This window comes from Berghia stephanieae, chromosome 4, assembly GCF_034508935.2.
Source record: "Berghia stephanieae isolate SIO BIC M18660-M18661 chromosome 4, UCSD_Bste_1.3, whole genome shotgun sequence".
Classification (NCBI taxonomy): Eukaryota; Metazoa; Mollusca; class Gastropoda; order Nudibranchia; family Aeolidiidae; genus Berghia; species Berghia stephanieae.
In genome coordinates, this window is record NC_088363.1 from 46,668,184 (window position 1) to 46,681,059 (window position 12,876).

At 36.1% G+C, this 12,876-nt stretch overlaps 1 protein-coding gene across 5 annotated transcripts in view; it reads left to right on the forward strand.

Annotated features, from left to right (window-relative positions):
• LOC144970696 (CD109 antigen-like) overlaps positions 1–12,876 on the forward strand; it is a 91,727-nt gene that overhangs the window by 3,385 nt on the left and 75,466 nt on the right. For all 5 annotated transcript variants that reach the window (XM_078910598.1, XM_078910600.1, XM_078910599.1 and 2 more), the window contains exon 2: positions 11,205–11,302. In XM_078910598.1, the coding sequence (XP_078766724.1) occupies positions 11,223–11,302 (80 nt within the window). In that variant the 5' untranslated portion in view covers positions 11,205–11,222. The remainder of the gene's footprint in view (positions 1–11,204; positions 11,303–12,876) is intronic.

Below are 12,876 nucleotides of genomic sequence, written 5' to 3' on the forward strand. Positions count from 1 at the left end.
AAATCAGGAAAACAAAATAAAACAAAAGAATCACGACTTTTCCGTACTACGGCTTCGATTTGAGGCCAGCATTGTCTTATACACGGTATGTTATACCCCTTCAATTATAAATCCACTCTTTTAACATCAAAAACCGTCCGACATAAGACCAATTCGAGACATTGGTTTACATAATATATTAAACTTTCGATAGGTTCCAATGTTGTGAGGCATTGGGTGGAATGTCATGCATGACTGTATCGATTCGAATAAAATCAATGTGCAATGTCATACTTCAATGAAAACCTCACACGAAAACCGCAGTACGCTGAAAAAACAACAAAACAAAAATAACAAAACAAAACAAAACAAACACATTTATAACATTTTGGCTAGAAAACTCGACCTTCAATAGATATCGATCGAATAAAAGGACCTGCATCTTGTCAAAAACTCTCAAAAATGAGACATAAAAGAAGTCCTTAAGGAAGTCCTAGGTTGGACCGTTTTCGAAAAGATAGGGTCACATTATATAATCAATCGATATGTGAAGAACGAATTGTCTGGCCGATATTCTAGAAATGCGTTTTTACAGAGTACAACAGAATTCATGCACTGTCATACATCAATACAAACAACACCAGAAAACATACCATATCCTGATAACTTACGAACTTTGATAAAACAACCATTTTTTTTCTTCTGATTTTGGCCAAATTAATCACTTTTACTTTTGATTGGAATAAATAAAGGTCGCGTGGCTCAGCGGTACAGTCTTTGCTTCGTACCCGAAAGGTACCGAGTTCGACTACCCGGCACGCTGTGTGGCCTTGAGAGAGTCACTTAGCCTTTGCTCACTTTGCGGCGCTGTAGTGCGGTTGACGCCTGGGTTATTCCAGTCTTCCTTTGAAATAGACCCTAAAGAAAAAAAATTCCCTTTAGGGATGAATAAAGGGAACTACATTTATAACTATAACTATAACTATAACTATAACTATAACTATAACTATAACTATAACTATAAGATGACGTCACTCGGCTCATTGTTATTGTTCTTAGACCGCCCAGTTGAGTGATCGGCTCTCACTGAAATCCCTTATAGATAGTTCGAAGATGACGTCATTCAGGTCTTTGTTATTGTTTTTTTGCCATCCGCGTTTGTGAGTAATGCTCACTGAACTGTATTAACCCGACTATAAACGTTCATGGATACACACAGTTTTGTGTGTTGGTCCGTTATACTTCCGGATGGCAATGTTATGAGCTTCTTAGCCAAGCGCATACTATCTATAATATGTCGCTGTCTCCGCTAAGAGTAAAAAAAGTATCTTGTCCTTAGTTCAATTGGGGAGCCGAGTCTGTCAGGTCTGGTGGAGAGTACTTTGCTATATATATATCATGGTCAAATTGAGTGCTTAAGAGCTAATTCGACTACATTCATAAAATAATGATGTGAAAAATAAGGCATCCAGAATTTACTTTCTCGTTACTTTTTAAAATAAAGAACAAATGAAGAATTGATTTAAGATGATGAAAATATAGAAAGATGAAATTTAATTCGATGAATGTTCTTTTATAAGTAAATAATGATCACAGAGTTACAAATGATAGGATGACAATATTACATAACTTCTGGAGCTTGAGGATAACGTAGTGTAGATTCGTGAAGTCCTACTCCCAGGCAGAGGATTAGCTTGTTGACGTCCGGTAATAACACTCCTGACAGTGATGGCAAAGGTAAGCGGTGAAGATCCGGCGTCTTGATATTAGAATTCTGGAGTTTTGACCAAGTCCCAATAGCAAGATAAAAATCTTTAAAATATAAATTATATGAGGAGTGGAGTGGTCTGACCGTCAGGTCATAGGTTATTGAGATGAAGGTAGAACGATAAATATTCACTAATTTGAAATGAATTCAAAGAGAAGGCTATTAAAGGAAAGATGATCTAATATTAGAAGGTAAAGTTTTTCTAGGCCTACCGAAATATAACTGGAGTGAGATGAACTCAGTTCTTACTAAAATAAAGCTTTAATAAAATAAATGTGAATCATCGTTAGTGTGACAATAGACTAGCGTCGTATCCAAAGGGTAGCAAACAAGTTGCTATGTCCGTTTCACGCTATAGAAACAGGGACAAACTCACGGCTAATGGCTCTGAAGAACTACTTGGAGTCATCCTAATGGAATATGCTATTAGATTTGAAAATAATAGATAGTATGAAGTTGACATCACTCAGGTCTTTGTTATTGCTTTTTGCCATCCGCGTTATTGAGTAATTCTCATTAAACTGTATCAACCAGACTAAAAACATTCACGGTTACACCACATAGTTTTGTGTGTTGGTCCGTTATACTTCCGGATGGCAATGTTGTGAGCTTCTTAGCCAGCGCATACTATCTATAAAAAGTTTCCAGACCATTCTTTTTTTGTAAAAATTGTGTTTTGTCAAAATACGACAGAGCTTAGATCATTCCCAGCAGCAGCAACAGCAGCAATTCAGATATGCATGACTGACCACACAAAACAACGTAATTCTTCCGTGGAGAATGCAATATTTCAGGCTATGCAAACATTTAAGTTTAAGAGGACGATTAAAGTTTAAAAGGACGAATGGAGTTGACGTCATTCTGCTCTATTGTGCGGCTATGTGGTCTTGTGGAATGACACTCGCTTTCGGATCGGAAGGTCCTGGGTTCGAGTCTCGCTCGGCGCATAGTTGAGTCCTTGGAGCAGGCTCTTTACTCACATTCTCTCACCGTACTCGGGTGTAAAATGAGTACCTGGGCGTTAACAGCGTTGTCTCTGTCCGGATAAAATGTAATATTCGGCTCTGTTATCTGTGCTGCTATGTGGTCTATGCGGCTGTATTATTGTCTGTGCGGCTTTGTGTTCTATGCGGCTATGTGGTCTGTGCTGCTATCTGGTCTATGCGGCTATGTGGTCTGTGCTGCTATCTGGTCTATGCGGCTATGTGGTCTGTGCGGCTATGTGGACTGTGCGACTATGTGGTCTGTGCGGCTGTGTTGTCTGTGCGGCTATGAAATCTTGTGGTATTTGAAACTCGCTTTTCGGATTGGAAGGTCCTGGGATTGAGCCTCGCGCGGCGCATAGTTGAGTCCTTGGAAAAGGCTCTTTACTCAAATTCTCTCACCATCCTCAGGTGTAAAAGAGTACCTGACCGTTAACAGCGTTGTCTCTTTCGGAAAAAAATGTAATATCGCCATACAGAAGTCATGTCTCGTTCAACATGTTATCTGTTGCTGTTGGTCAGAGACCCTCTGTAAAGCGCTTTGAGCATGTTTACTGGATTTTGCACTTTATAAAAGCTTGAGTTAAAAAAAAAATTATAGGAGGAACGAAAATGACGTCTTTCAGCTCTTTGTTATTGTTTTTAGACAGTCATTTTGGTTATACACTAAATTATATCAATGAGACAAATGTTCAAGGTTATATCTAGTTTTGTGTGAACGTTATATCCGGCTGGCGGATATTGTGAGCATTTTGCCCCAACGCATAGCATCAATAGCCTGACTTGTATTTTAGTTGTTGTTAGCAGTGCTCGGGGAAACTAAGCATCCTTTTGGTTGAACCATTGAATACTATTCAAAATTCGCTTTGTTCTGTGGTCATCGCCTTGTATTTAGAATTTTTTTTTAGCCAGTGTCGGGCGATGACAGTTTCGAAAATTCGCTCTAATTGACAAACTATAGATAGTTCGAAGATGACGTCACTCAGGCCTTTGTTATTGTTTTTGCCATCCGCGTTTGTGAGTTGTTCTCACTAAACTGTATTAACCAGACTATAAAAGTTCATGGTTACACAGAGTTTGTGTGTTGGTCCGTTATACTTCCGGATGGCAATGTTGTGAACTCCTTGGCCAAGCGCATTCTATCTATAAACATTAACGATTACACAACATTTTGTGTGTTGGTCCGTTATACTTCCGGATGGCAATGTTGTGAACTCCTTGGCCAAGCGCATTCTATCTATAAACATTAACGATTACACAACATTTTGTGTGTTGGTACGATTCATGTTTTAGGCAGAACAGGTAAATATTTTGCTGAAAAGCATAGCTTCAATCGAACCTAGCTTGAGTTGTTTTGCCATAAATGGGTACTTTTGTCACGTTTGCAGTAAAAATTTTCTGTGTGTCTTAGTGTGTGTATATGTTTGTATGTGCGGGAATATTTGTAGTGTGTGTATGTGTGTATGTATGTGTGGATGTTGTTTTGTTTTTTTTAATGCGAAAAGGAAAAACGCAACGCATAGTATGTCCGCAGAAGCAATTCAGAATCGCGGCCACTTTTTGGAACCCAGTGTTCAAAAACATGAAATAATACGACCCAGCAAACTTTCGTTAAAGTCAGAATTCCTTTTTCCCCCGATTCGCTCATTGGTATGAAATAGTTGAGCTCAATGTGTTGCTCAATATCTCCTAATTGGACTCAAAGCGCTTTACACGGTGTGCCAAACCGACAACTTAACATGTAGGATGAAACCTGTTAGGCGCTTTTTTGGTAGATACTACGCCGCTGTTACAAGGCCAGCCATTTCATTGGGTGTTTCTTTTTCTTTTTTTTACGAAACCCGTCGAAACCCAACAAGGGTATGGGAAGTAGACAGTAGTTGGGAGTGAATCAGGAACTCAGGGAAGTGTGCACCAGTGGGGAGTGAACTTGGGACTATGGGAGGAGGTTATTTTTTTTATGAAACCCGCCGAAACCCGACAAAGTTATGGGAAGTAGGCAGTAGTGGAGAGTGAACCAGGGGCCTAGGGCAGTGTACATCAGTAGGAAGTGAACCTGGGACTATGGGTTTTAGCGGGTTTCGTAAAAAGAAACACCGCATTCCTTTGAGCACCTGAGTGCCATGAGAGGAATAATATGAATAAAGAGTAATGATCCTTCTCGAAGGACGTTTGTTATATTCGATATAATATCGAACATCTATTTTTGAAGGTCGAGTTTTCTGGCTAATTAAAAAAAAGTTTGTTTTTCTTTAAAATAGCAGGACAGAAAAGTCTTTAAACCTGTCTATGCAAGATTCCAATCCTTTTCCAAAGTCAAACTGAACGATTCACAAACGAATCACATTGTCGCAGTAAAAACAATATAAAAGATTTTATTACACGGACTTCCCGAAAGATGTGTAGCTTGACTTTAAAACCATTGTTTTTATAGTTTTAAGTTACTGACACACGTGTCATTCATTGCAAATACATAATACATTAGAATACCTTCTTCTTGTATGTACATTTTAAATAATTCATGATGATACCATTGGCATTGCTATCTTGATGATGTTTTGTTTATGGATGTATGAGCGCGCGCGCGCGCGCGTGTGTGTGTGTGTATGTGTGTGTGTGCGTATGTGTGTGTGCACGAGAGAGAGAGAAAGAAAGAAAGAAAGAGAGAGAGAGAGAGGAGAGAGAGAAGAGAGAGAGAGAGAGAGAGAGAGAGAGAGGGAGGGAGAGAGAGAGAGAGAGAGAGAGAGAGAGAGAGAGAGAGAGAGAAAGAGAGAGAGAGAGAGACTTTGGTCACTGCATAAATTCATATCACAAGAATGTCAACAAAGCCCGTTATTTCGGATTCTGTGTCATCCGACAGTTTGAAGAAACTTTGAGAAACGAGCATACAATTTTCTTAGTTTCGATTTAAAATTAATCAATAATTTTAACAAATATTCCGTAAAGTGAGAGATTGTTTATGCGATATGGACAAAGGGTGGAAATCGATAATTGTTGCTTTTATCATTCCATTTGTTCGAATCAGAGTTGCCAGATTGTTTTCTTGACGCCATTGTTCACTTGGTTTCATAAAACGTTATCATGGTAACTGGTCAGATTCATTCAAAATGTAAGTGAAGGCATGGCGATTTTTCTGATGATCTATCTTGTATTTGTTCCCATATAAAAGCCCTTATTGCCCTTTCGTATTTCAGAAAGTTTTCTACATGTACCACTACTACTACTACTACTACTACTACTACTACTACTACTACTACTACTACTACTACTACTACTACTACTACTACTACGACTACTACTACCACTACTGCTACTACTATTACTACTACTACTACTACTACTACTACTACTACTACTATACTACTACTACTACTACATACTACTACTACTACTACTAACTACTACTACTACTACTACTACTACTACTACTACTACTACTACTACACACTACTACACTCTACTACACTACTACTACTACTACTACTACTACTACTACTACTACTACTACTACTACTACTACTACTACTACTACTACTACTACTACTACTATTACTACTACTAATCTGCTGCTACTACTACTACGGAATCACTTCAACAGTCAACAACAACAACTCCGACTCATGTCCCATACAGTCCTGATGATGGTCATACAGGCCTGAAACATTAATGTAGACATCAATATCGTGGTAAATATTGTAAGAATAATTTACTCCATTGTTACTATCAACATGTCGAGCACTCGTTGTACCATATTTCCATCATAACACGATTAAGATAGACAGATAGATAGACAGATAGATAGCTAGACAGACAGATAGATAGATAGATAGATAGATAGATAGATAGATAGATAGTTAAAGATTTGGGAAATACATAATCATCTATGCATATAATGATCATAATATACATACATAGATACTATAGATGAATAGCTCGATGTATTGATATTATATTGATGCAAAGCGTTTAGGTGAAATACTTGCTTTAAACTTTAGTTGTTTTTTTAGTAGTCCTTCCACGCCATAAATAGGCCCACATGGGACCGGAGTTTATCACGGTTTCTATATACGCTAGACTAGCGTTCTATCCAAATGATAGCAAGCAATTGCTATTGTCCGTTTCACGCTATGGAAACCGTGAACTTTAAACTTTAAATCACGTATATTTGGCACCTGGCTCAACCCGACATATTACTGTTTTGAGACGACGGGTCACGTATTCTCCCCATAACGTGCATAGTGTGGGATATTTGAAATAGAAAAAAACAAACTTGTTTGCCTTTAAAGCTGGACCTCTCTTAACAAACTGAACTAGTGTCCCCATCTCCTTGCATTTTTACACACACAGACACACACAAACACACACACACACACACACAGAAACATACATACACACATACATACATATACACATATACACATACACACAAACACACACATATACACACATACACATACACACAACTCGTTTTCAAAATGGTGGCCAGAAAACGTTTACTTCATAATATATCCATCAATTGAAATGCCCCCCCCCCCCCTCCCCTTAACCCTATCCACCTGACAAAAATTCTTAACTTTTGTATTTATTGTATAGCGCAATATCCACTAAACGTGCTAAATGCGCTTTTTACATGCCCCCCCCCCCCCAGCCAACAGCAGCAACACATGAAATGTAGGACGAGACATGACGCCTGTTAGGAGACAATACAATTTTTTTTCATAGAGACAATGCTGTTAAAATGCCAGGTATTCATTTTACGCCTTTGAAATGTTAGAGTATGTGAGCCTATTCCAAGGACTCAACTTTCTTCTCTCAGAATGGGATTCAAACCCAGGATCTACTGGTATTACGAGACAACAAAACCGCAAGTTAAAGATGTAAAAATGTAAAAAAAGGGTTTTCTAAGTGTACGATCACACAGGTTTGTCAGAAAAAAAAATTGTGAAAAAGAAGATTGATGTTTGAATGGTGCAAGGCCGAGTCAATATTTGAAGGCTGGTTTTCCAAAACTCGTTAAGTCGATTTTTCTAATTTTTGAGATTTTCCATCCATGAGATAAATTGAAACGTAAATTTTATTTTAAGCATCGAATGGCACAAGAATTGCCCTAGACTTGTGTTGATTTGAAGTTTAAATATGATAAAATATAATAGACCGAATGAGAAATTTTAAGGGAAACAATCCTCAATTTCTCAAAATGGGAAAAGACAGAGTTAGGGAGTTTTGGAAAACCACTCTTCATTTGTTTTAGGCAAAATGCTTAGGGCATCGCTTGACCTCTTGCATGCCGGATACGAGTTTAATGCAGGCCCGAAATCATGACTTACCGTTTTCAACAAGATATCAGTGAAAAGCGATGCGACTGTGGCTCCACTGGATGCCCGGAGTCGCATCCTTGTTTCGCAATTATGGCCTTTATTCGTATTTTAACACTGTTGTAATGGACAATATCATGCGTTAGTGTCAGAGTATTTCCATTACAACGTTGATGATAACCGAAAGCAATTATGGGCTTGATTTTATATTGGACAATATTTTGCGTTAGTGTTGCTGTTGGTCAGGGATCCCCTGTAAAGCGCTTGAAGACTTTGAGTGGTTATCGCGCTATATAAAAAATATCTCATTGATGGACAATAGTTTGAGAGTCTTTCCATTAGACAAAATTCAACAATGAGTCCAGGATATCCGAAAGCAATTATGGACCTAGTTTGACATCGTTGTATCTAATGGACAATATTTTGCGTCATTTTTTTGAGATTTCCATTATAACAATGAGCCCATAATGAATTGGGTTATCAGACCTGCAAATCTGTGCACGTCGGCTTTATTTCACATCGTTGTAATGTACAACATTATTTACGTCGGTTTTAGAGTATCTATTTTTAATTACAACACTGGGTTCTTAACTATTTGGGTTTTCCTCGAAGTCCCAGGTTTGGGAGTTTTTGCCAAGATGAAGGGCATACAAATCAATCAATATTTGAAGGACGATTTTTCTCGCCAATTTTTTAAGATAGATCTACATGTTTTTCCAGAATACGGCAGTTAACTGGTTAATGGGTTAAATGTATAAAATGTGTAAAAGGGGCAGTAGCTGCTAGAATGATCATTTGAGTGATGAATGTGTATAACTTTAAAAATCTTACCAAGTCAGGTAGGCTGATCATCATTATATTATAATAATATATAAATATAATCAGTATTATTGATGATAAAGATATGCGAAAAGTGGTCTCCTCCTCCTCTTCCTCCTTCTTCTTTGAGCTTTTTGAATTTTTTTCTTATATAGCGCATTATCCACTAAGCGTTCTCAAAGCACTATTCTTCTTCTTCTTTTTCCTCCTCCTCCTCCTCCTCTCCTTCTTCTTCTTCCCCATTCTTCCTTTTCTCTCTCTATTCTTCTTTTTCTCCTTTAAAGATAACTGAATCAACCTCTTCTAGCTCTTGAAGTAGTATTAATAGCTGTAATAGCAATAACAGTAGAAGTTGTTGTTGTAGTAGTAGTAGTAGTAGTAGTAGTAGTAGTAGTAGTTGTAGAAGTAGTAGTAGTAGTAGTAGTAGTAGTAGTAGTAGTAGTAGTAGTAGTAGTAGTAGTAGTGGTGGTGGTGGTAGTAGTAGTAGTAGTAGTAGTAGTAGTAGTAGTAGTAGTAGTAGTAGTAGTAGTAGTAGTAGTAGTAGTAGTAGTAGTAGTAGTAGTAGTAGTAGTAGTAATAGAAGAAGAAGAAGAAGAAGAAGAAGAAGAAGAAGAAGAAGAAGAAGAAGAAGAAGAAGGAGTAGTTGTTGTTGTTGAAGTAAATGAAGAAGAAGATAATGATGATGATGAATAACAAAGGGAAGAAGGACGTACGAATTTATTTGAGTGGATAATAATAAGAAAAGAAAATTGCATAGTGTTAGTCACGGCAATATAATAATATAGATATAATACACCCTATAATACCAATGTAAACGAAAGGGGGGGGGGGGGGGGACAGTTGACATATCACAGTGGCACAAAAGGTATATAATTATAGGGGTGGTTAGGGAGGTACAAAGATCCCTTTCAGCATAGTATGACAGGGCTAGATATTTGTTATTTACTTAAAACGTGCACAATTTATAAGATGTGTAAATGTAAAAAAGTCTTTACATAGAAAAACAAAACAAAGCAAAACAAAACAAGCCCAGCTGTCTTATCATTGGTATGATATTAGAGAGAAATTGAGAATCGAGTATATGCTTTCTATTTATAAACATTAAACAAAATATGATTATAAAAAACACCATTGAAGTCAACACTTAATAATCCTTAGAATTGTGTTTCCTCCTTTCTTTTTATTCTCTTTCAACTTCTTCCTTCTTCAATTCTCCCTCTCTCTTCTTCTTCTTCTTTTCTTCTTCTTTTCTTCTTCTCTCTTCTTCTTCTTCTTCTTCTTCTTCTTCTTCTTCTTCTTCTTCTTCTTCTTCTTCTTCTTCTTCTTCTTCTTCTTCTCTCTTTCTTCTTCCTTCTTCTTCTTCTTCTTCTTTTCTTCTTCTTCTTCTTCTTCTTCTCTCTTCTTCTTCTTCTTCTTCTTCTTCTTCTTCTTTCTTCTTCTTCTTCTCTTCTTCTTCTTCTTCTTCTTCTTCTTCTTCTTCTTCTTCTTCTTCTTCTTCTTCTTCTTCTTCTTCTTCTTCTTCTTCTCTTCTTCTTCTTCTTCTTCTCTTCTTCTTCTTCTTTCTTCTTCTTCTTCTTCTTCTTCTTCTTTCTTCTTCTTCTTCTTCTTCTTCTTTTCTTCTTCTTCTTCTTCTTCTTCTTCTTCTTCTTCTTCTTCTTCTTCTTCTTCTTCTTCTTCTTCTTCTTTCTTCTTCTTCTTCTTCTTCTTCTTCTTCTTCTTCTTTCTTCTTCTTCTTCTTCTTCTTCTTCTTCTTCTTCTTCTTCTTCTTCTTCTTCTTCTTCTTCTTCTTCTTTCTTCTTCTTCTTCTTCTTCTTTTCTTCTTCTTCTTCTCTTCTTCTTCTTCTTCTTCTTCTTCTTCTTCTTCTTCTTCTTTCTTCTTCTTCTTCTTCTTCTTCTTCTTCTTCTTCTTCTTCTTCTTCTTCTTCTTCTTCTTCTTCTTCTTCTTCTTCTTCTTCTTCTTCTTCTTCTTCTTCATCTTCTTTTTCCTCCTGTCTCTGCTTTCTTTCTTTCTTTCTTTTTTTCTTTCATTCTTTCTTTCTTCTTCATAAAAATTAGTACCCCAACATCTACCCTCACCCCCCCCCCCCCCCCCCAATTGAAAAGAAAAGAAAACAAACAAACAAACAAAAAAATCCAAAAAAAAAACAAAAAAAAACAAAAGAACAAAACACCCCCCCCCCCCCCCCCCCAAAAAAAAAAAAAAGAACAAAAAAAAAACCCACAATAAAACACAACAAGCCAAACGAACCGAAAAAATACAAACCAAACCCGGCATTTTTAATCATTATAATATAGAGTGCTGTACATTGAATAACTTGATTTCATTCTCAAACATTTCAGGCTCTTCACGCCAACACTATGACGTCGACACTGTTTCGAAGCGCCTTGGCGATGGGACTTCTGACGGTCTGCATGGCAATGTTTAGAGAGCTTCAAACGTGAGTATTCTCTATAATATTGTACTAATGGAACTGATTTCACAGTATGACCGCAAAACAAGGAATAAACAAAAAGTTGTTTAGAACCGTTAGGCCCATGGAGCCGGAATTTTTTTCTCAGTTTCTATATCGTGAAACGGACAATAGCAATTGCTAGCTACCCTTTGGATAAGATAGTAGTCAATCGCAGAGTACATTCCGCCAGATCCATCAGACCCAGCTACTCAATTACAGCTGGGTGGAGAAGGGTTCAGACAAAACATCTCTACTTCACCCGGGATCGGTCACGGTCAGGTTACGTATGGAGCGAATGCTGTACTGACTGAGCTATCGGGACCCCCGAAAAACAAGGAATGCTAAGAGGAAATGTTGTACTGGACGTAGAAAAATTCAAACAATTATTATATGAAATTGTCATAGATCTCTAGGGACACAAACTAGCAGGTCTGATAACCGAACTCAGTTATGGGATTGATTTAGTATTAATAATAATGTCTAATAATAAAAAATATAATTATAAACATGGTTAATAATAATAATAATAATTAATAATAATAAAATAATAATAATAATAATAATAATAATTAATATTAATAATAATAATAATAATATATAATAATATATAATAATAATAATAATAATAATAATAATAATAATAATAATAATATAATATTAATATTAATATTAATAATAATAATAATAATAATAATAATAATAAATAATAATAAATAATAATAATAATAATAATAATAAATAATAATATGTAATAATAATAATTAAATAACAATAATATAATAATAATAATAAATAATAATAATAATAATAATAATAATAATGATAATAATAATAATAATAATAATAATAATAATAATAATAATAATAATAATAATAATAATAATAATATAATAATAATAATAAAATGATTGTTGAGCGCAGTCCATGAAACCAAACATCTCAAAGCGCTTTATAGATAATTAATTACTTTACGAACATACGTATAGTCCAAATGAAACAAAATACAAAGTGCTTAAATAATAGTATACAAACATTACAATCGCCATAGTGTAAAATGAATTTTGAAAAAATCGGCTTTTAAAGTAGATTTGAAGATTGAGATATTCATGATTTCTCTAATAGGTCGGGGTAGAGTTTTCCAGAGTATTTTAGTAATGCTTTCATAGACAATATTTAATGCTGGTTTGAGAGTATTTACATTAAGACAAGAATCCCATAATATTTGGAGCTATCAGACCTGCAAATAAGTAAACGTTTTTTACAGATATTTTTTTAAAAAGTGCGTTTTACACTGTCCCAATTGCATTTTGGACTTTCATTGACAAATGATTTTGAAATAAAGTAGGACAGAAAATACACGCTCCTTATTTTGACGATAACAACGTAAAAATAATTACTGGACAACAAAAGAAACACGATATATATACAGGGTGGGTTCCCGATAGCTCAGTTGATAGAGCACTCGCATCACACGCAAAGAGACCAAAATCGATCCCGGGTGCAGTCGAGATTTTTCTGACCCCTCTGTCCACCCAGCAGTGAATGGGTAGGGCTGAGTC